At 41.7% G+C, this 24,420-nt stretch overlaps 1 protein-coding gene across 1 annotated transcript in view; it reads right to left on the bottom strand.

Annotated features, from left to right (window-relative positions):
* Positions 1 to 24,420, bottom strand: part of phf21b (PHD finger protein 21B) — a 222,109-nt gene that overhangs the window by 53,197 nt on the left and 144,492 nt on the right. The window contains exons 8-10 of the mRNA XM_038781394.1: positions 20,989 to 21,111; positions 7,769 to 7,820; positions 2,932 to 3,008 (exon numbers count right to left, since the gene is read on the bottom strand). Coding sequence (XP_038637322.1) covers positions 2,932 to 3,008; positions 7,769 to 7,820; positions 20,989 to 21,111 — 252 coding nt within the window. The remainder of the gene's footprint in view (positions 1 to 2,931; positions 3,009 to 7,768; positions 7,821 to 20,988; positions 21,112 to 24,420) is intronic.

Genomic DNA, 24,420 nt, shown 5'->3' with positions numbered 1-24,420 from the left:
TCAAACTTTCCTAGGTGGAGGAACCAATCAGTTGTCCAAGATTAAAAGGAAATAAGCAATTTATATGATTATTTGACAAAAGGGGGCTTTGAAATACATTTTCAAACAAACGTTTTTTGTGAAATATGTGCATTTAAGATGTGGCCACTTTGTTTTAAACCAATGTAACTATTTAGTCTCCGATATTGCTCACAGACAAAAAGAAACAAAAACATGTCACTGGTCTAGTTCAGGCAAATCATCGAATCTATGGCATGAAGACAGGCCCTTCGGCCCAAGCCAACCAAAAAGCCCATTTAAGCCAAATAGAATCATAGAATGTACGGCCGTCTCCGTATTCATACAAATGCTGTACAAACAACAAAGAAAAGTACAGTACAGGCCCTTCGGCTTTCCAAACCTGTGGCAAGCATGCTGCCCTTCTAACCTGAAACCATCTACATTTCTGGTGTCTATGTCCCTTTATTCCCATCCTATTCTTATATTTTTTTAAGACGCCCATTAAAAGTCACTATCGTACCTGCTTCCACCACCTCCTCTGGCAGCCAGTTCCAGGCACCCACTGCTCTGTGTAAAAAACCTTCTTGCACATCTCCTCTAAACTTTGCCCCTCGCACCGTAAACCTATGGCCCCTAGTAATTGACTCTTCCACCCTGGGAAAAAGCTTCTGACTGTCCACTCTGTCCATGCTTCTCATAATTTCGTGGACTTCTACAGGTCACCTCAGTGAGAATAAACCGTGTTTATCCAACCTCTTCTCATAGCTAATGCCCTCCATACCAGGCAAGATCCTGGTCATCCTCTTCTAGACCCTCTACTACTCCAGATGCTGTCTAAGTGATGCTGCTGTGCTGAAAGCTCCATGTCTTACAATATTTAGCCAGCTTTGCGCCATTTTTGCCCATCTCACCATACCCAAGTACATATGAACGGTCAGACACAAGTCTATTGTACCCTTTCCATGTGATATTTTTTAGAGTGCGGAGATTAGAAGAACATTTTTTATGTCAAGGGTTATTCGAGTGAGGAATGTACACGGTGAGCTGTTGAGGCAGATACTATTGTACTCTTAAAGGGAAAATTGGAATAGAGTCTATAGGGACTGAACAGGATTCTAAGATTATTTTTGGATTGCTCTAGCAAGAGCCTGCATAGACACATTGGGCTAAACCTTCAATAGTATAAACCTCTTCAGATATACAACAGATTACATGGAGAGCCACAATGGATACTCAAAGGATTTTGAACAATTTTCAGGTCCATCGTGAATTCCGTTGGCGTGTATTGGAATTGGAAGGGGCAGCAGGGTAGCATGGTGGTTAGCATAAATGCTTCACAGCTCCAGGGTCCCAGGTTCGATTCCCGGCTGGGTCACTGTCTGTGCGGAGTCTGCACGTCCTCCCCCTGTGTGCGTGGGTTTCCTCCGGGTGCTCCAGTTTCCTCCCACAGTCCAAAGATGTGCGGGTTAGGTGGATTGGCCATGCTAAATTGCCCGTAGTGTTCTAAAAAGTAAGGTTAAGGGGGGTTGTTGGGTTACGGGTATAGGGTGGATACGTGGGTTTGAGTAGGGTGATCATGGCTCGGCACAACATTGAGGGCCGAAGGGCCTGTTCTGTGCTGTACTGTTCTATGTTATGTTTCAGGAAATAATTGATGGAGAGTTACAGAAAATGTTTCACTATACACACACACACACGGACACAATATACATAAATAATTAAGTTTACTGGAGAGATTTATACATGAGAATAGTTTTCACAATTTATTAATTCATGTCAGGGATGAAAGCAGGGACACCATGCATCTGGTTCACTGATTCTACCAACTCTTCTGGAGCTCGGATAGGTGACTGTTTGCCACATTGAAGTATTGCATATAGTTCCTGCAAACCAAGCTTCAGTAAGTAGCACAGCATGATGTACTTTCATGCACTGACCAACAGGAGTACTTACCACAAATTTCACAGACTTCCATTCTGTCACCAATGACAATGATGACTAAAGAAACCCAAGGTTAAAATTGAACATTTATTTTGTTATTAATGTATCAAGCAACAAACTTTTACTTCCGTTGCTAAATTTGCAGAAAAAAGTGAATACTCGATAATTTCTTGCCAGTGTAAATACTACATTTACTGGTGTGGCACGGCGGCACAGTGGTTAGCACTGCTGCCTCACTGCGCCAAGGACCTTCGGTGATTGTGTAGAGTTTGGACTTTCCCCACAAGCCTGCGTGGGTTTCCTCCGGGTGTGCAAAGATGTGCAGGTTAGGTAGATTGGCCATGCTAAATTGCCCCTTAGTGGCCAGGAATGCGTAGGTTAGGTAGGTTATGGGTTTACAGGGATAGGGTGGGGAGTGGGCCTAAGTATGGTGCTCTTTCAGAGGATCGGTGGAAACGCGATGGGCTGAATGGCCTCCTTCTTCTCTGTGGGAACTCTATGATTATATGGTACTGGACCAATATGGTCTTTTTTCTTCGTTTTTCCAATTATGGGGCAATTTAGCATGGCCAATCCACCTACCCTGCATATCTTTGGATTGTGGGGTGTGACAGACACGGGGAGAATGTGCAAACTCCACACTGAGTGACCCGGGGCCGGGATCGAACCCGGGTCCTCAGCGCCTTAGGTAGCAGTGCTAACCACACAACTCAAGGAAACATAACATTCAAATATAGCTGAACATTTTTAGAAATTCTTAAGACGTTATTTTACATCTCTTCAGTTAGTGGTACATTCAGTAATAAAGTAATCGTTTACAGAAAATGACAATAAGCTTATCATTCGTGTGCGATGCACATACTCAGTGTGAATGTTAAGACTGTAGAGATCCTGACAACTTGAAGGACTAAACCAGTGTTTGGCAAATGGCATTTAACCAACCCATAAAAGCAACATATTATCCAAAATACAAAGTAATCGGTCATTTACCTCTGGCTCAAACAATCCGCTATATGTTGGATTGGCTGTGCTTCTTCTCTTTCTTTCCTGACGTCTGCTTTGGATTTCTGCAACCATGAGCACATTTCCGTTATAATCCAAGATATTCCAAATATTTGTCTTAAACAAAATCTGATGAACCATAAGATGTTTTAAAAGCTGTAGGTTATTAAATATTCTGGGCAGCACGGTAGCACAAGTGGATAGCACTGTGGCTTCACAGCGCCAGGTTTGCAGGTTCGTTTCCCCGCTGAGTCACTGTCTATGCGGAGTCTGCACGTTCTCCCCGTGTCTGCGTGGGTTTCCTCCGGGTGCTCCGGTTTCCTCCCAGAGTCCAAATACGTGCAGGTTAGGTGGATTAACAAAGAACAAAGAAAATTACAGCACAGGAACAGGCCCTTCGGCCCTCCCAGCCTGCGCTGATCCAGATCCTTTATCTAAACCTGTCTCCTATTTTCCAAGGTCTACTTCCCTCTGTTGCCGCCCGTTCATATACCTGTCTGGATGCCTCTTAAATGATGCTATCATGCCCGCCTCTACCACCTCTGCTGGTAAAGCGTTCCAGGCACCCACCACCCTCTGCGTAAAAAACGTTCCACGCACATCTCCCTTAAACTTTCCCCCTCTCACCATGAAATCGTGACCCCTTGTAACTGACACCCCCACTCTTGGAAAAAGCTTGTTGCTATCCACCTTGTCCATACCACTCCTAATTTTGTATACCTCAATCATGACCATGATAAATTGCCCTTTGTGATCAAAAGGTTAGAAGGGGTTATTGGGTTACGGAGATAGGGTGGAAGTGAGGGCTTAAGTGGATCGGTGCAGACTCGATGGGCCGAATGGCCTCCTTCTGCACTATATATTCTTTTGTGGTGTTAATTAACATTAGCTACAATATTGTGATAAATAATGCCCTTTTTTTTAAAACTATGTCACCACTATTTACAGTATTCAAATTTGCACATCATTCTAATTATATAAAAAGCAAATCAAAGATTTTGATTATTCTCAAAAGCTAGTAATCTAGCAAAATATAAACATTGGCCTGTAACCTCTGAAACAGTGTTGTCAGGGGCGGGGAAACAGGGGTGGGTACCCCAAAGATATGCTGGGGAATCCCCAAAGATATGCTGAGGAATCCTCCCACTCCTGGAGGTTCCCAGTTAAAAATTGCATGGTAATTGCTTGGGAAGTTCAAACTTGTGATGGGCAATTGCCCTGTACTGGGAACCATCCGATAATGCGGTTTAAAATTCAAATTTCACATGGTACCCAGAAAAATATTAAAGCACCCCCCCACCCCACCGCATGATCATACCAGCACCAACTCCAGCTCCCCCATTTACCGAATGCCCACAGTAGTCCCCGACTAGCTCCTTGCACCTTTCCACAGGAACCCCCCCTCCCACTGTCCTTCCTAACCTCCAACTACACCCACCACCCTGCCTGTCTACACCCGCATCCTCCCCAACTGCCCTCCTCACACTCTAACAACAACCCCATTTTTCTTTCCCCCCCCCTCCATTACCCTCTGCCTCAAATGATCCTCACCCCCACCAACTGCACTCCTCACACCCCTCACTGCCTTCCCTAACCCCCAAGTACCAACTACACCCCCAAACTTCGGCTACCCTCCCCATCACCGACTATACCCACACCCACAACTATTCCCCTACCACCCTTACTGCGCTCCCCACCTCACCAGACCAACTCCCCCAACCCCTGACTACCCCTACACCCCCCAGACCAAACCACCACCTTCCCCTGCCCTACCCCAAATCCCGCCCACTTATCTTATAAACTTGGCTTATTGGTGGCTGGACTCTTACCCATTTTACAGCAGTTAGTGCTGTAAAAAAAAGGGCATGTCCTTCTTCCCTCCAACGCTTCAACTCATGGGAACCTGCTGCGCTATTTAGATCTCGCCCGGCCTGAGTCAGAAGGTCGGACAAGATGGGGTGTCTGAATTCCCAGGTAAATAACTAAGAGTAGAGTGGCAATCCAACTCAATTGCCACTCCACCAGAAGGATCCTGTAACAAACATCTTGAATAGGATCTTTTAATTGGTTCCACTTATTATTCTCATTCCTTAGAAAACTAGGCGACAGAGATAACTCAGTAAAACACAATAAAAAGTCTTACAACACCAGGTTAAAGTCCAACATGAAACCTCACCTGAGGAAGGAGCAGTGCTCCGAAAGCTAGTGTTTGAAACAAACATGTTGGAATTTACCCTGGTGTTGTAAGACTTCTTACTGTGCTCACCCCAGTCCAACGCCAGCAACTCCACATCATCAATAAAACACATCTGTAGATGAGAAAAATGCAAGAATGCAGTCAATTGTCCTGTTTATATTTTATGCATTCTTCACACAGCTGTAATAATTTTTGATAGAAATGCACTTGCATAGTAAGCTAGACTTTTGGCTTGAAGTATAAATTGAGATGTATATGATGTTTGCAGATCATTCTCAAGTTGCACTTGCCCTAAGGAGGCAAAACAATTTAATGGATTTGTATCTGCAAATTCTCCTCAAGAGGTAAGGATGGAATCATTTTGTTAAGAAGCAAACATTTCATTTCACACTAGGAAGTGTCTAATCATATTAGGAATTCTTGTCCTGTTATAAAGGTGGTCTACAAATAGCTCTGGTTAGGTTGTTGTGATTCAGAATCAGATAGTTATGGAATTGTAGAGAAGGGCCATTCAGCATATTCTGCTTGTGCCAATTTTTGAATTTAGTATTTTTTCATTAACCTTGGAAGTTGGTCTACTTTAAGTATATATCCAATTCCATTTTGATAATTCCTATGGAATGATTCTAACAACCTTTCAGAGTTCCAGATCTTAACAACCTCTTTATGAAAAAAAATCACATTTTTTCCTCGTCCCGTTACAAATTATTTTAAATTTCTAACCTGTTGTTGCCAATCCACATTCTTGAGGAAAGTTTCTCAGCGCTTGCTCTATCAAAATCCCTCATTCTCTATTCAGTTTCCCCTCAACCTTCTCTGAAAAATAATATTGGTTTCTCTAATCTCTCCACATTACTGAAGTCCCTGATTCTTGATATCATCCAGATAACATCCTCTGTTCCCTTGCCAAGGAATCCTTCCTACCTTCACTGCTAATAGTATGTAATACTCCAGCTGAGGCTTATACCCCTATTTGAAGCCAAATTTCCTGTATGCTTTATTTGTCTACTTAATTTGCCCTGCTACCTTCAAACATTTGTGAATATGTATCCCAAGTACCTCTGCTCAAAAATATACTCTCTAAATAGTACTATTTATATTATACTGCCTCTCCCTGCTGTTCCTCCTATGTGCATCATTATATACTTCCCTGTATTAAATTGTACCCGCCATGTGTTTGCCCATTTCAAAGTCTTTCTAAAGTCTGCTACTTTTCTGCTCATTACTTCCAACATTACTGAGCTTTCAGTAATCTACAAATTTAAGAATTGTATTCCCTTAGTTAAGTCCAGGTGATTTTCATAAAACAAGAAAAGCAATGATTCCAATAGATACCTGGGGGACTCCACTGCATATTTCTTTCCAATCAGAAAAACATCCATTCACCACCAATCTCTGCATTCTATCCCTTAGCCAATCACATATCCAGATTAACACTGTCCCTTTAATACCATATGCTTCTATTTTCTGAATAAATCTATTATTTTTGTAGCATTTAGTTTGATGAGAGCACATTTGTTGCTCATACCCAATTGCCCTTGAACTGAGTGGAAGCTGGGTCATCCCAGAGGGCAGTTCAGTGTCAACTACATTGCTGTGAGTATGGAGTCACACATCGGCCAGATCAGGTAAGGTTGGCAGATTTCCTTCCCCAAAAGGGTATTGGTGAACTAAATGGGTTTTTATAACAATAATAGATTCATGGAATGAGACAAGCTCATTTATTAATTGAATTTAAATAGCGCCAGCTGCTGTGCTAGGATTTGAACCTATGTCTTAGTATTAGGCTGGGTCTCTGGAATATTAGCATTACCACTACACCGTCATCTGGCTTCAAATTCAGTAAACCAAACCATGGAGCATCTCAAAGTGTTGCCCTGACTCAAGTTTGAGGGCAACATCCTAGAATAACATTTGCTCTCAAGAGGGCAATAGATTGGCAAGGGAATGTGACATTAAAACTGTGACAACATCTTCTGCTCCGAAAGCTATATGAAAGAAGAAGAATCTCAAGTAATCTTCTCACTATAGTTGTTTGACTGATTGGCTAAATCCCTCTACACCTTTTTTGAACATTCCCAATCCTCCAGTACTCAGGCTGAGTCCAAGAAAGATTGAAATATTCTGCTATCTCCATCTTTGTTTTCCTCAGTAACCAAGGTGCATTCATCTCGACAGAATGACGTATCAACTGAGTGACTTGTAAACTTTGAATGATGCCAATCCATTTAGCATCACATACTTATCCCATATTTCAACTCCAACACTAATTTCATCATCTTCCTTTGTGAAGACAGGTGCAAAGTACCCAGTTAGCACTGAAATCATGCCCTCTGCTTTTACATGAGAATTTTCTTTTTTGTCCCTAACAGGTTCAACCATTCCTTTATTTTTTGTTTTTAAAACTTTCTCTAAATTCATAAAAGACTTGTTGGCTTCTCTTTGCACCAAAATTAGAAGCAATCTATCCACACGGTTCTTGAGGCAGCGAGAGAATTCACAATAAACACAAATAGAGAGAGGTTAGCTAAAACTTCAGGGATTAAAGATGGTGCCTGCTGCAGAGGACAAGACACAAATAATTCTTTTTTAAATTAATGTCATTTCATGAAATGCAATTGGACTTACCTTCCAAGTGTTCTGTAGTAACCAGGCCGAGGGACACCATAAAGGCAAGTTTCTGCAAATTTAAAATGTATATATTATTGGGGGGGTCTCTGTGAAGTCAGTCCCACGAAGGATCAATGACTCTCAACAAAAAAACAATCTGAGTTTATATCACACTTTTATTGCAGTGAAACATTCCAAGGCACTTCCACAGGAGTATTATCAAATAAGATTTGATACGGAGTCACGTAAGGAGATATTAGGTCAAACACTTAGTCAAGGAGTTGTGTTTTAAGGAGCATCATAAAGGAGAAGTAGAGATGAAAAGGCTTAAGGAGGAAATTCCACAGCATCTGACCCAGAGAGCTGAAGGTATGACTGATAATAGGAGAGCGATTAACACTGAGAATGTTGAACAGGCCAGAACTGGAGGAATGCAGAGATTCCTGAAGGTTGTGGGGTTGGAAAAGAGTAGAGAGAAGGAGGGGAAAGGTCATGTTCAGATTTGAGAATAAGGATGAGAATTTCTTTTTCCAAATCGAGGCTTTGACGAAGTGAGAGCCAGCGAGCAAGATGGTGATGAACAAATAGGTGCAAATAAGGGTACGGTTAGCAGAGTAGTGAATGAGTTCAAGTTGATAGAGAGTGAAAAATGAGAGGCTGGTCAGGGGGCCATTGCAATAGTCATATCTAGAGGTAAAAGTGCTTGGTTGCAGTACTTAACAACTGATAGAACATAGAACTGTACAGCACAGTACAGGCCCTTCAGCCCACAATGTTGTGCCGACCATTTATCCTAATCTAAGATCAACCTAACCTACACTCCTTCAATTAAATGTCGCTTAAATGTCCTTAATGACTCTGACTCCACCACCTCTGCTGGCAGTGCATTCCACACACCCAGAACCTACCTCTGACATCTCCACTATACCTTCCTCCAATCAGCTTAAAATTATGTCCCCTCGTGACAGCCATTTCCACCCTGGGGAAAGGTCTCTGCTATCCACTCTATCAATGCCTCTCATCAACTTGTACATCTCTATCAAGTCACCTCTCTGCCTTCTTCGCTGCAGTGAGAAAAGCCCTAGCTTCCTCAACCTTTCTTCATAAGTCATGCCCTCCAGTTCAGGCAGCATCCTGGTAAATCTCCTCTGTACCCTCTCCAATGCATCCACATCCTTCCTATAATGAGGCGACCACAACTGGACACAATACTCCAAGTGTGGTCTAACTAGCGTTTTATAAAGCTGCAGCAAAACCTCGCGGCTCTGAAACTCAATCCCCCTGTTAATGAAAGCCAACACACCATACGCCTTCTTAACAACCCTATCAACCTGGGTGGTGTCATGTGAAAGTACCTTTAAGAAATGGGTGTTTATAAATGGTTGGGTATATAAATATCTGTAGTGAGAGTACCTTTAAGAAATGATTGTTTACTACTGCAGTGATGTCAGAGTGGGTGGAGCTGGGCTGTCTGTCAGCTTTTTACTTTTGTTTTAGGCTGTTTGTTGCAGGGTGTGTTTTAGTTTTGTTTTCAGAGCTGGATAGCTGCAGTCACAGCGAGGTGGTGTATGAATCTCTCTCTGTAATCTAAAGACTGTAAATCGATCCTGGTGATTTAAAACCAATAACAGTAGTGACTTTAACCTGATGTGCTTCTGGTAAAAGGAGTTTTAAGTTGTATGGATGCTAAAAAGGAAAGCTTAAAGGTTTACTTAGTGTTGTAGTCTTTGGGGGTTGTATTTGAATTAACGGTTGCTAAGATGTTCGCTGTATGTTTTAAAAAGGTTAAGTTCATAGAATAAACATTGTTTTGCGTTAATAAATGCTTTTCCATTTCTGCTGCACCACAGCTGTAGAGTGGGCCGTGTGCTCCCCATACCACACTCTATTAAAAGTTGTGGATCAGGTGAACTCCATGATATACTTTGAGGTTCTCTAACCCTGGCCCATAACAAATTGGGGGCTTGAGGGGGATAAAAGTATATCTATTGGATTGGCTTAGTGAACTTAAAGACAGTGAGAGGTGAGCATATTGTAGTTGCTTTTCAGGTGTGGTATTCTAATTTAAGTGGGGAGTGTGTTGTGGACAATGGCTCTTCAGAGGCTCAGATGTTTTTGCGGGTGGAGACGGTCACACGCAGTACCTTACGGACAGAGACTAAAAGCAGACTGCTAGATTTGGCAAAAATATTGCAGTTAACATCACCTGAAGAAATGCGAAAAGATGAGGTAATTATGGCAGTGGCTAAGCATTTAAAGTTGCCTGAGATACAGTTTGACTCATTGGAAATGGCAAAAATTCAATGACAACTTAAATGAATGGAACATGAGAAAGAATTAAAGCAGCTTGCAGACGAAAGAGAGGAAAAAGAGAGAGCAGAAAACAGAAGAGAAAGAGAAAGAGCGGAAAGAGAAAGAGAGCGGGCGGAAAAAGAAAAGGAGAAGAAAGGAGAAAAGAAAGAATAGCCCTAGTACAACAAAAAAGAAAGAGAAAGGGAAATACAGATCAGGGAAAAAGATAAAGAGTGAGTTTGAACTTCGGAAAATGGCCACGAAACATGACAGTCAGTTAAAATTGGCAGACGTAAAGGGAAACGTACAGTTGGATGATAGTGGTGAGGATAGTGAGAAAGAGTGTCAAAGTCGAAGGCTTGGTGGGGATCTATTTAAATATGTCCAAGCATTGCCGAGGTTTGACGAGGAGATGGTAAAAGCCTTTTTCAGTTCATTTGAGAAGGTGGCTAAACAAATGAAATGGCCACAGGGCATGTGGGTATTGTGAATTCAAACAAAGTTGGTAGGGCTAGTAAAATGTTTGCATCACTACCAGGGGAGGTATCTGGGACGTATGAGGAGGTGAAAAAATCCATCTTAGGTGCATATGAACTAGTGCCTGAAGCCGACAGACAAGTGTTTAGAAATTTAAGGAAAGATTTTGGTCAAACATACATGGAGTTTGAAAGGATCAAACAGAATAATTTTGATAGGTCGATAAGGGTTTTGAAAATAGACTAAACATATGAGGCTACCAGAGAAATTATACTTTTGGAGGAGTTTCAAAATTCAATTCCTGATGTAGTGAGAACTCATGTGGAAGAGCAGAGGGTTAAAACTGTGAGGTTAGCAGCAGAAATGGCAGATTATGAATTAGTTCATAAATCAAAGCTTGGTTTCCGACATCAGTTTCAGCCTGTGAGGGATAGAAACTGGGACATGAGAAATACTCAAGTGGTAAAGGTAAAGGTGACCTGATGGGAGATAATAAGGAGAGTGTATCTCAGATTTAAAAAGAAATTCAGGAGGGTGGAAAAGAGATCAACAGTTTCAAATGCTTTCACTGTAATAAACTAGGCCATGTAAAGTCACAGTGTTGGTGGTCGAAGGAAAGCACTGGGAAGGCTGATGTGGTAAAACAGGATAAGACAGTAGGGTTTGTTAAAGAGGTAAAGGAAAGCCCAAGTGAAGCAAAAGATTGTACAGCCTGATTAAGAGGTGATTGATAAGAAGGTGCCAGATCTCTTTAAAGAATTTACTTGTGTGGGTAAAGTTTATTCGTGTATTCAGGATGAGCAGGTAAAGAAGTCACAATTTTAAGAGATACAGGAGCTAGTCAATCTTTAATGGTAAGAGATGAGGAGTTACGTAGTCTGGGAAGAATGTTGCCAGAAAAGGTGGTAATATGTGGAATTCAGGGTGAGAGTAGTGTTCCATTCTATAAGGTAAGGTTGGAAAGTCCAGTGAATAGTGGTGAAGTGGTAGTTGGAGTAATAGAGAAACTATCTTGTCCAGGAATACAGTTTATTTTGGGTAATGATATAGCTGGATCGTAGGTGGGAGTGATGTCCACTGTGGTTGATAAGCCAGTGGAAAATCAGACAACTGAAGTGTTGAAGGATGAATATCCTGGGATTTTTCCGGATTGTGTAGTAACAAGGTCACAAAGTCACAGGTTAAGACAAGAGGAGAAATAAAACAGTGAAGATGAAGTTGAAGTGCAATTATCAGAAACGATTTTTGATCAGATAGTTGAAAAAGCCCAAGAACAACTGGAGGATGAGGCGGAAATTTTTAGTTCAGGAAAATTGGCGGAGTTACAACAGAAATATGTGGAAATAAAACGGATGTATCAGAAAGCATACACGGAAGAGGAATCGGAGTTTATACCAGAATGTTATTACCGTAAAAGTAATGTCTTGATGAGAAAATGGAGACCTTTACATATGCAGGCGGGTGAAAAGTGGGCAGAAATTCATCAAGTAGTATTGCCGGTTGAAGAAGGCACTGTACATCATGAGGCACAGTGTATCCAGCGAAGTTGAGGGTGACCTACAAATCCAAGGACTTTTATTTTGGGACGGCGGAAGCAGCGGAGGAGTTTGTGAAGGCAGAAGGACTGTGGCAGAATTGAGAAATGGTCATGTACCGATGTAGCCTCATGTAACTGTATTTTTTTACTGCCTGCTGGTGTATGTGCTAAATGAGCAAACGTTGTATATATTTGGGCAAGGGAAGAGATGGGACTTTCATTTGCAATGATGGTTCTTTGGGGCTTGGGTGTGTATGCGGGGTTTGTGTGCTAAAGGGGATTTCTTGGTCTTCCTGGCACCGGGCAGGAGGAAAGAGACCCGGGCGGGGGCCTCCACGCTGGCCGTTTTAAGCCGGCCAGTGAACGGGAGTGAGGTGGGGGAGGGGCTGCGGCCATCGCAGCCTGGCAGAACAGGTTCCGATGAGTTTAGCCAGGGTGGAAAGTTGGGGGGGAAGGAACAGAGGTTGGGGGGGAAGAGTTTTACAAGAGGAAGTTGAGGGGAGGAGTCGGGAGGGGGTGGCATTGAATGATAGGGGGAGGGGGGGTGGACTCTATAGGTCAATGGTGACCATAGGCGATTCCCAATTCCTTTTTCTTTTGCTTTTCCCATCGTGGGAGGGTTTGTTTTATTTGATGCTGATATTGTCAGGTAGGCCGTTGTTTGGGGTGGTGGGAGGATGGGATCATTGCTGTTAAATAAGGGGAGTGACTTTGTACTTGTTACCGTTTATTGCTTGTTGGTGGGGTGTAAATTCTGAAGAAAAATGTGAAAATTGAGAATAAAAATATTTTACAAAAAAAAAGTAGTATTGCCGGTAGGGTACAGAAAGGAGGTGTTGCGAGTTGCACATGAGGTACCAGTGGGAGGTCATTTGGGAATAAGGAAAACTGAAGCTAAAATCCAAAAACATTTTTATTGGCCTGGACTACATAAAGGTGTAGTTAAATTTTGTCAATCATGTCACACATGTCAAGTGATAGGGAAACCTCAAGCAGTGATAAAACCAGCGCCCTTAATACCCATTCCAGCATTTGAGGAACCTTTTACTAGGGTCCTAATTGATTGCGTAGGACCGCTTCCTAAAACAAAAATAGGGAATCAATATCTTTTGACTACAATGGATGTATCTACTAGGTTTCCAGTGGCCATTCCAGTACGTAATATTACAGCTAAAAAAATTGTGACGGAATTACTTAATTCTTTTTCTAGATATGGAGTACCCACAGAAATACAATCGGATCAAGGATCAAATTTTACCTCAAGGTTATTCAAAAAAATTATGGACAGCTTAGGAATAACACAATTTAAATCAACTGCATACCATCCAGAATCGCAGGGAGCGTTAGAAAGGTGGCATCAGATATTAAAGACAATGTTGAGGGCTTATTGTTAAGATTATCCAGAGAATTGGGAGAATGGAATTCCATTCGTATTGTTTGCAATTAGGGATGCACCGAATGAGTCAACCAAATTCAGTCCTTTTGAACTAATTTTTAGGGAACGATTAACTAGAGCAGATGAATTGGCTAACATTTAAAAGTGGCACAAAATGTGATGAAACGGGTAGCGGACAAGAAATCCAAAGTTTGTCATTTTGCCAGTGGAGATAAAGTTTTAGTATTGTTACCAAGGTTTTGTGGACCGTAACAGAATGAAAGGAAGTTAAGTGAGGTGAATTATGTGGTAAAAACACCAAATAGAAGCAAGACTCACCGAGTGTGTCATGTAAATATGCTCAATAAGGTACTTTGAAAGGGAAGGAGAAGAAGGAGGAAGTTTTAATGATTCTAACTCAAAGTGACGAACCAAATCAGCATCAAATAAAACAAACCCTCCCACGATGGGAAAAGCAAATGAAAAAAGAAAAAGGAATTAGGAATCGCCTATGGTCACCATTGACCTATAGAGTCCACCTCCCCTCCCCCTAACATACCTCAAATTAAATTGGAAAACGAGGATGTTCTTAAAAATTGGGGTAAATTGTTGAGTTACCTTCCAGAGGAAAAGTGGACTGACCTGAAGGAGTTATTGATATCACATGGGCAACTTTGGAGAGATAATTGGGAAATACTAAAATGGCTGCACATGATGGAGATGTGGGAAATGCTGTTCCAATCAAACAACATCCATATAGATTTAACCCTTTAAAATTGGTCCAGGTCAACAAAGAGATTGAGAGTGTGCTTAAAAATGGCACAATTGAAGTGGGTTGCAGCCAATGGAGCTCACCCATAGTGATGGTGCCTAAACCAGACGGTACCCAACTGTTGTGTGTGGACTATAGAAAGGTTAATGCAGTTATAAGAACGGACTCTTATCCTATCCCATATTTGGAGGATTGCATTGAGGAAGTGTGACAATCAGTTTTTATTTCTAAACTGGATTTACGTAAAGGTTATTGGCAGGTACCTTTATCCGAAAGGGCGAAGGAGATTTCAGCTTTTGAGACTCCAGATGGTATTTACCAATTCAAAATTGTGCCATTTGGCATGAAAAACACCCCAGCCACATTTCAACAGTTAACTAACAAAGTTGTTTCAGGATTACCCAATTGTGCAGTGTACATCGACGATCTGGAATTTTCAGCCAGACATGGAAAGAACATGTAAAACATCTGATGGAGTGATTTGATCGACTTCAGAAGGCGGGTTTGGTGATAAACCTAGCCAAAAGTGAATTTGGAAAAGCCCAAGCCACTTTCCTTAGCCATACAAATGTACAGGGTTGAATGGTCACACGGGATGTGAAACCAACAGTTATTGAGGAGGTTTTATTACCCTCGAGACAAAGGGAAATAATATGATTTCTTGCCATGAGTGGATTTGATCGAACATTTGTGCGAAAGTTTTGTAGCGTGATTGCTCCACTGATGGACTTGCTGAAGAAACGCCGAATATTTCAGTGGACAGCGGACTTCCAACAGGCATTTGACTGCCTGAAAGCTGTGATAACCAATGCTCCTGTATTGGAGAATTGTAAGGGACTCTGTGATCAGATTGAACTAAAGTAGCTGACTTTAAAGAGAAATTCCGAGGCGTAGAGAAATGGACGGATCGGCAGAGGCCTTCATGTCCACAGAGACTGTCAATCAAGAAGGATTTCAGTTGGAGGAGGAAGAACAGAAATGGACTATATTATTGTACGTGTTTTTGTTTAAATCAAAAAAGTATATTTACTGTGTGCATTTCTTAAAGGATCGTGACAAGGTGAAAAATGAAACCATCTTGAAGTCGATGGTTTATTTTTTTCTTGGGGCGAGGTGTCATGTGAGAGTACCTTTCAGAAATGAGTGTTTATAAATGGGTGTGTACATCAATATCTGTAGTGAGAGTACCTTTAAGAAATGGTTGTTTACTACTGCAGTGATGTCAGAGTGGGTGGAGCTGGGCTGGCTGTCAGCTTTTTACTTTTGTTTTAGGCTGTTTGCTGCAGGATGTGTTTTAGTTTCGTTTTCAGAGCTGGATACCTGCAGTCACAGCCAGAAGGTGTACAAATCTCTCTCTGTAATCTAAAGACTGTAAATCGATCCTGGTGATTTAAAACTAACAGTAGTGACTTTAACCTGATGTGCTTCTGGTAAAAGGAGTTTTAAGTTGTATGGATGTTAAAAAGGAAAGCTTAAAGGTTTACTTAGTGTTGTAGTCTTTGGGGGTTGTATTTGAATTAATGTTTGCTAAGATGTTTGCTGTATGTTTTAAAAAGATTAACTTGAGTTCATAGAATAAACATTGTTTTGCGTTAAAAAATGCTTTTCTATTTCTGCTGCACCACACCTGTAGAGTACCACAATCTATAAAAACTTGTGGATCGGGTGAACTCCATGATATACTTTGGGGTTCTCTAATCGCTGGCCTATAACAGTGGCAACTTTGAGGGATCTATGTACGTGGACACCAAGATCCCTCTGTTCCTCCACACTTCCAAGAATCCTGCCTTTAACCCTGTATTCAGCATTCAAATTCGACTTTCCAAAATGAATCATTGAACATTTATGAAGGTTGAACTCCATCTGCCACTTCTCAGCCCAGCTCTGCATCCTGTCAATGTCCAACAACCCTTAACACTATCTACAACTTCACCAACCTTCGTGTCATCGGCAAACTTACTAACCCACCCTTCCACTTCCTCATCCAAGTCATTTATAAAAACCACAAAGAGCAGAGGTCCCAGAACAGATCCTTGTGGGACACCACTGGTCACCGACTTCCAGGCAGACTACTTTCCATCCACTACCATTCGCTGTCTTCTTTCGGCCAGCCAATTCTGTATCCAGACAGCCAAATTTCCCTTTATCCCATGCCCCCTAACTTTCTGAATGAACCTACCATGGGGAACCTTATCAAATGCCTTACTGAAATCCATATACACCACATACACTGTCCGACCTTCATCAATGTGTCTTGTCACATCCTCAAACAATTCAATGAGGCTTGTAAAGCATGACCTGCCTCTCACAAAGCCATGCTGACTATCGTTAATCAGACTATATTTTTCTAAATAATCATAAATCCTCTCTCAGAATTCTTTCCAATATTTTCCTCACCACAAGACGCAAGACTGATGGGTCTGTAATTCCCAGAGATTTCCCTATTCCCTTTCTTGAACAGGGGAACAACAGCTTTGACAAAGAGTCATCGGACTCGAAACGTTAGCTCTTTTCTCTCCCTACAGATGCTGCCAGACTTGCTGAGATTTTCCAGCATTTTACTTTTCGTTTCAGATTCCAGCATCCGCAGTAATTTGCTTTCGAACAACATTCGCCTCCCTCCAATCATCCAGTACTACTCCAGTGGAGTGAGGACGCAAAGATCATGGCCAATGGCGCAGCAATCTTCTCCCTCGCTTCCCGTAGTTAACGTGGGCATATCCCGTAGTCCCAGGGAACTTATCTATCCTGATGCTTCTCAAAATTTCCAGCACATCCTCCTTCTTAATATTCTTCTTAATAATGTTAGAGTCTATTAACCTGGTTCACACTGTTCTCATGAGCAACAAGGTCCCTCTCTCTAGTGAATACTGAAGCAAAGTATTCATTTAGGGCCTCCCCCATCTCTTCAGACTCTAGGCACAAGTTCCCTCCACTATCCCTGATCAGCCCTACCTCCTTTTCTGCAGCTGTGGTGCACTCCCTAATTAACAGTACCACTCCCCCTCCTTTTTTACCTCCCTCCCTATTCTGAAAACATCTAAACCATGGAACCTCTAACAACCATTCCTGCCGCTGTGAAAGCCAAGTCTCCATAATGGCCACAACATCTTAGTTCCAAGAGCTGATCCATGCTCTAAGTTCATCTCACTTATTCCTGACACTCCTTGCATTGAAACAGGCACACTTTAACCCATTCCACTGAGTGCAACTTTGCCATATCAACTGTCTATCCTTCCTCACAGACTTGCTGCATACTATTTCTGCCTGTTCAACAGCTACCCTATCCTCTGATCCATAGCTCTGGATCCCATTCCACTGCCAAACTAATTTAAACCCTCCCAAAGAGCTCTAGCAAACCTCCCACCCAGGATATTGGTGCCCCTCCAGTTTAGGTGCACTACATCCTTCATTATACAGGCTGACTGTAACTAACCAGCTGTGCTTACACAATTTGTAGTGGACTTGCAGTGTGGCTAATTTACACATGCTAGAAGCCACAAATATTCACACACAGGGCCCTGTCCTTTCCAGACAAAAGGAACATGTTCACACATTGCATCTATTTCAACTAAACAAAATCTTAGGGAACAATCATTCCAGATACATTCCCCAGGGCAATGCCTTGACTAATCAATCGACTGCCCGGTTTGAATTTGAATATAGTTGGACAGTTAACTGTTCCACACTGCATTCTCCAAGACAACACCTCCATCAGAGTCCATTTGCCAATCGATCAGCATTCTCTTCCCATGCAGTAAAAAATGTTCCCCCGTTAATGTTGGTAATTTATTTATTTTTTAAATTTAAAGTGCCCAATATTTTTTCCTATTAAGGGGCAATTTTGTGTGGCCAATCCACCTACTCTGCACATTTTTTTGAGTTGTGGGGGGAGACCCATGCAATACATGGGGAGAATATGCAAACTCCACACGGACAGTGACCTGGGAATGTTGGTAATTTCTTGCAAGCTATCCTGATGTGTACAAGTCAAAAGCTTTGGTAGAATGTCTTTTTTTTTTCCAGAAAAAGAAACATGTTTTGTACTACTAAATGACTATTACTCAACATTCTAAAATTTGCCCCTCTGATATATTGGTTTTTTAGGAAACCTTATTTTCTCTCATTTAATTAAATTTTATATAATTATTACTAATCTCTAGGTCAACCCCATATTTAAATCACCCACTTGATTTTTTAAAAAATACAAATGAATTGCTTTGATTTATAATCAGTTATGTTATGAAATATGCCAACCTATTAGTACACAGAAATTTCCTGCAAACAGCAAGGAGGTGAATGAACAACGGTCTTGATGCTGTAGATATATGATATAGATTAAGGCAAGAATGTTTGCCATAACACTAGGAGAACCATGTGCTCTTTTTCAAATGCTACTCTGAAACTTATAAAATTCACTTAATTCGCTGAGCAAATTAGTTTATAAATCAAAACCATCAAATGTTCCAACTGGTTTATGATATGTTAATAATCAATTTCTGTCCCTTAAAGCATAAATCTGTAGTCTGGTTCCACAGATGACCACAGATTTCCAATATCTTGTTCAAGTGTTCAATTCTCATACACATCCTTACATACCTTGTCAGCTGGCTTTTAAAACTATGAGCATCTTGGCCACATTCAAAATCCAGTCACGCATCCACTTTCCCGCAGGATGTACAGATATGTATGTAAATCTCCCATGACATTCCCATAGTGAGCACTGTACTTTGTGAGCCTTGCACATCTCTCATTATACAGCTTTGATGTCTCTGTCCATAGTGGTATCCGTTAAAATTAATGGAAGCATTTCTTCAGCATTAGCAATTGACACAAAGTGCCACTAAGTGTCATAAGGAAGCATAACAATTGTAAGTGCACATGGTCCAAAGATTTATGAATACAAACAGATCTTCCATGTGATATTGCAGCTTTGGAAAAAGTTCAGAGGAAGGTCATGATTCTCAGTTCAAAATACCTTTGCTGTTCTAATCAGCTGAAAAAGCTTAATTGTCTTTAAATCTCTGTGATTTGGTTACGGTGTTTGAAATAATGAAGGAACTAGACAAATTAACACATTGATAATGTAATTTAATTATACTGGAAGGAGCAGGGGTCAACTTTATGTCATGCAATGGAGATGGTAGAAGATTTTTTTTTTTAAACATACCAGAGAATAGTACACAAGTAGGAGCAGAGTGGATTACATGCCCATCAAGCCAGCTCCGCCATTCAGTTTGATCATGGCTGATCTTGGGCTTCAACTCCATTTTCCCACTATTCCCCATAACCTTTAATTCCCTGCAACCCCAAACAACTGTCCATCCCAGCCTTAAATGTATTTAATGATGCAATATCCAGAGCCCTCTTGGGTTAGAGAATTTCACAGATTCACAACCCTTTCAATGAAGTAATTTCTCCTCATTTCAGTCCTAGGGCAGCACGGCGGCAGTGATTAGCATTGCTGCCTCACAGCTCCAGGGTCCCAGGTTCGATTCCGACCTTGGTTGACTATGTGGAGTTTCTCCCTGTATCTGCGTGTGCTTCCTCAGGGTGCCTCAGTTACCTCCCACCGTTTAACGATGTGCAGGTTAGGTGGATTGGCTATGGTTACAGGATTAAGTAAGGTGTTCTTTCAGAGGGTTGGTGCAGACGTGATGGGCCATAAGGCCTCCTTCTGCATTGTAGTGATTCGATAGTCCTAATAGAGCTGTCCATGCAGTGAGTGAAGAGAGTAGAACAGGTTCCTGGCTGTGGCAGAGATTATATCTCAAAAACCTGGGTATCAAATAATACAAGTCATGGTCAATCTGGTCTTCTGAATTAGTTTTGATTGTTGGGTTAGAGAGGCATATTCCAGGTTTTTCCAGAGATCATAGAATGTTGAGCACAGAATTAGGCTATTTGGCTCATTGTGCCCGCTCTTCGCAAGAACTGTCCAATTATTCGAACACCCCACTTCTTCCCCCCATGGCGTTGCAAATGTGTTTCAAGTATCCAATTCCCTTCTTAAAATGTAATATTGAATCTGTTTTCCAATCATTTTCAGGTAGTGCATTCAAGATCGTAACTCCGTGCATAAAAATGTTTTACCCATGTTGCCTCTGTCTACAGCCTCACAAAGGCCATGATATCCTTCCTAAAGCTTTGCGCCCAGAACACACACACACTCATACACACACAAATATAATTTGCCTTTAATAATTTGTGCGGGTTTTCACTTATTAACCTAAATTTTCCAAGTGCCGTTTAACTTTGTCTGGATTAAAGCTAAATACCTCCCCACCACTGATGTTCAGCTGATTGTCCTCTCCCTTCATTAAATAGAGGGGTAACATTTGCAATTCTCCAGTCTTCTGTCATCTTTCCCATGTCTAAGGAGGATTATAAGATTGTGTAAACTAGTATGCTTCATATTACCTTTTTACTTCTTTTAACATTGCCAACCAACATCTATCTAGTTTTACTCTATTTTTTCTCTCAACTATTTTATCCAGCACTGTGACATTGGCACAAGCTTCTTCTTTGTGTAAACTGATAATGGCCTTTTTGGTTTATAATCAGTTGTATCCTTAACTTTGACTATTTGTGTTTGGGAATCGGGAAATAAATTACTTAGTTAAAAGTTATTTGATATACAGAACCAAATTAACTGGAAGGAAACTGGAAAAAATGTATCTTTCACTATTACACCTTTCCCCTTAAATTTTAATTTATAAGTTGTGCAAGAGCAAATTTAATGTAAGCAAATGTAACCACTCCATTTTCACTTTGAACTGGTTTACCTCAGGGTTTTCTTCTCTCTTCGATTTTGTGAAAAGATGGCCCTGAGGTTGTTCGCCTAGAATCTTCCTTTTCTCTGTCAGATGATCGGTTGTGGTCTGAGTTTGTGGCTGAATGATTAATACCTACAAAAAAATGACAAAAAGTAAGCGATCACACATCCACAGGAATCTGTATTTCGTATGCAAAATATAATGTACTTTTATTTAATAGAAAAATCTTATATATTGCATTTTGATGAAGTAAAACCAAACATGTTGAACATGAACAAACAAAATTATCTTCAGGGCAAGCTCATACAGTACACAAAAATTAGTGCGCTATTTAAGGTAGGATCAATCTTGACCTGACTATTATTCCACAAATAACATGGATTTCCAAACCGGGATTGCTACTGCCACTTTCTCTGCTTCATTTCATTTGGATTTGTCGTGTGTACTGAGGTACAGTGAAAAGTATTGTTCTGCGTACAGTCCAGACAGATCGTTCCATACATGAAAAACATAGGTCATAAGATAGATACACAATATAAATACAGACACAGACATCGGATGAAGCATACATAGTGTAGTACTACTGAGTAAAGAGATTAGTTTGGTCCATAAGGGGGTCATTCAGGAGTTTGGTAACATGCACTCCAAGCTGAGTATCCATGCCTTTCCCCTAACTTACCATTGTCAACCTACTCCAAACAGCTCCCATCACCATGCTTTTCTTGGCAGCAATTGGTATCATCCTCCATTCTGCCCTCACCAACTCACTACTCTCTGTGTTTCTGCTTCCTGATTAACAACAGGCCCACTAAACCCTGGAAAAATCTTCCCTCGTCGGAGTGCTTACAAACATATGGACCACTCTCCCATCCCTCAAGTTTTCCCTCCTACCACCATCCAACATCAAGCACTCAAAGTTCTTGTGTTATAACTCAGATTGCCAGGCAGTGAAAGATAAAACTGAGGAATAACTGTTAATTATAGTGATGTGCACCTCCAATTCAACAATCATAGTTTCAGGCAGTTCCTATGTGCAGGTGAATCCCCGATTAATGCCAATGACCTGACTACAATTAATTATCCAATTAACAGATTCACTTCCCTCCAAGTAAAAATAAAATCAAAGACTTTATGGACTGGATTTCCCATCCTGAAGTGGGGTTGAATTGCATCGAGAAGACATGATCCGAATCTAGGATTCCCGTCCCCATTCCTGGAACCAAAAACTTTCAGCGATGCAAGATAAGAGGACAGGGCGGAAGCCAACATGCTAATGTCCCAGCTTTGCTAATAACATGGCAGAAGTGGGCATTTCAAACCTTCTGCAATTTTCATCCAGTTGGGGCCATTTTGGAAGCTGATGTGATTCATACAAGGACAGAGGCGAATGATGAGAGAACCACTTCTGACATTTGGCAAGCTGTCTAGGGACCGAACAGCATTGTGAAAGTGAAAAGGTCTTCAGAATCATCAGGGTACATTATCCACTGGATAAAGGACTATTCTAGTGTAATCCAGAGATGATTGTGTGCAAAATGCCCATAGCGTTGATATTTCTTCGTTGAAGTTCAGCTCAGCCATATATTTAGTTGTCTCAAAGTTCTGATGGTCATCATCAAATATTTTTATGGATTCATATCAGGAGGGTTTTTTTTGTCATATTTTCTCACTCAAATCTTGTTATGAACTCTTGGATGACTTCCAAACCTACTTAGGAGTTCTGTGCAGGGGGGATTGTTAGGACAACTACCCAGGGGAATTTTAGCTTGTTTATTTTGATATGTTTGTGACCTGTTATGGTATTATGCTATTAAGTGGACACCCAAGTCATCTTCTCACAAGATCTCAAATCAGTTAACAGACACACAAAATAATAATAATCTTAATTATTGCCACAAGTAGGCTTACATTACCACTGAAACAAAGTTACTGTTAAAATCCCCCAGTCAGCACACTCTGGTACCTGTTCAGGTACACTGAGGGAGAATTCAGAATGTCCAATTCACTTAACAGCACTTTAGATGGGATTTTGTGGGAGAAAACCGGAGCACCGGGGGAAACCCACTCAGACACGGGGAGAACGTGCAGACTCTGCACAGACAGTGACCCAAGCCGGGAATAAAACCTGGGACCCTAGCGCTGTGAAGCAACAGTGCTAACCACTGCGCTACTGTGCCACTAAGGCAAGTCAGTGGTTTTGGCCAGACGCTTCGCTGAACCGGCCCCATCTCCAAAACCACCTTTACTAGGTGTGGAGCATGATCCAAAATAACTATCGCAGAATATTCCGCTTTCCTCACCCCCGGTAGCAGCGATATCCCCATCACGAAAAGTCGATACATGAATACACATTAAGCACCGAGCAAAAAGGAGAATTACCTATCCCCGGGGAGAAAAAACCACCATGGATCCACCTATCTCACTTACAAACGCCATCAGTACCTTTGCTACCCCCGAAGGGGCCAACAACCTCAGCTTAGACCGATCCAACTTAAGATTCAAAACACAATTCAAATCTTCCCCCTCCCCCCTCCAAAATCAACTGGTGCGTGTCCATGTCTGGTATGGCAGCCTACTTCCTCTTCATGAACATTACATCGTTCCAATTTGGAGTATACTTGCCAAAACCACTGAGTTATCTTCCAATGTCCCCATAACTATGACATACCTACCTTCCTTATCTACTACCACCTTCCTTATCTACTACCACCTTCCCAATCTGAAACCAAACTCTTTCATTAATTAGTATCGCCATCCTCCGGGCCCTACTGTCAAAGCCCGAGTGGAACACCTGGCGAACCCAATTCTTGCAGGCCTAATCTGGTGCCTCATTCACAAGTGGGTCTCCCGTAAAAGCACCACATCAGCCCTCTAAACTCTTCACCCCGAAAAAACTCTTGCATGCTTCACTGGGCCCCCCACACATTCCAGATAACCAATTGAATCGGGGGGGGGGGGTCTCTCACTCCCAACCCCCTCAAGTTAGCCATTTCCAGTTTATCTGCTCCATCTCTCATATTCCTGAAACCGGAACCCACCCAAGATGGCATCTGGCCCCACCCAATGGATAGGACAAAAAATAACTCCCAGTCACTGTTAGCAATCTACCCCTCCCACTCCCCATCCCAAAAATCCCCAGCAACTGCCTCTCGAACCAACACCTCTCTTCTCCATCTCGTTCCCCCCACATTCACACCTAAACTCATTGAAACCTGCCTAAACAGGTCCACCAAGCCGCAGCCTCTCTTCCCACCCGTTCACGAGCCAACAGCCTTCGGATGAGATAGTCCCCCTGACAGAGCCCACTTCATATAAATAATCAAAAGAAAGAAAACACAACCCATACCGCCAAACCCAAGAACTGAAATCCCCTCCTTCAACCCTCAAACTACCAAACACCCCTCTCCTTCCCAAGCCATATGCTCCCTTAAGGCCAAACAA

This window comes from Scyliorhinus canicula, chromosome 20 (assembly GCF_902713615.1).
Source record: "Scyliorhinus canicula chromosome 20, sScyCan1.1, whole genome shotgun sequence".
In the NCBI taxonomy this organism is placed as follows: Eukaryota; Metazoa; Chordata; class Chondrichthyes; order Carcharhiniformes; family Scyliorhinidae; genus Scyliorhinus; species Scyliorhinus canicula.
Note: the sequence above shows the minus strand (reverse complement) of the source record. Positions and strands in the feature narration are given on the sequence as shown.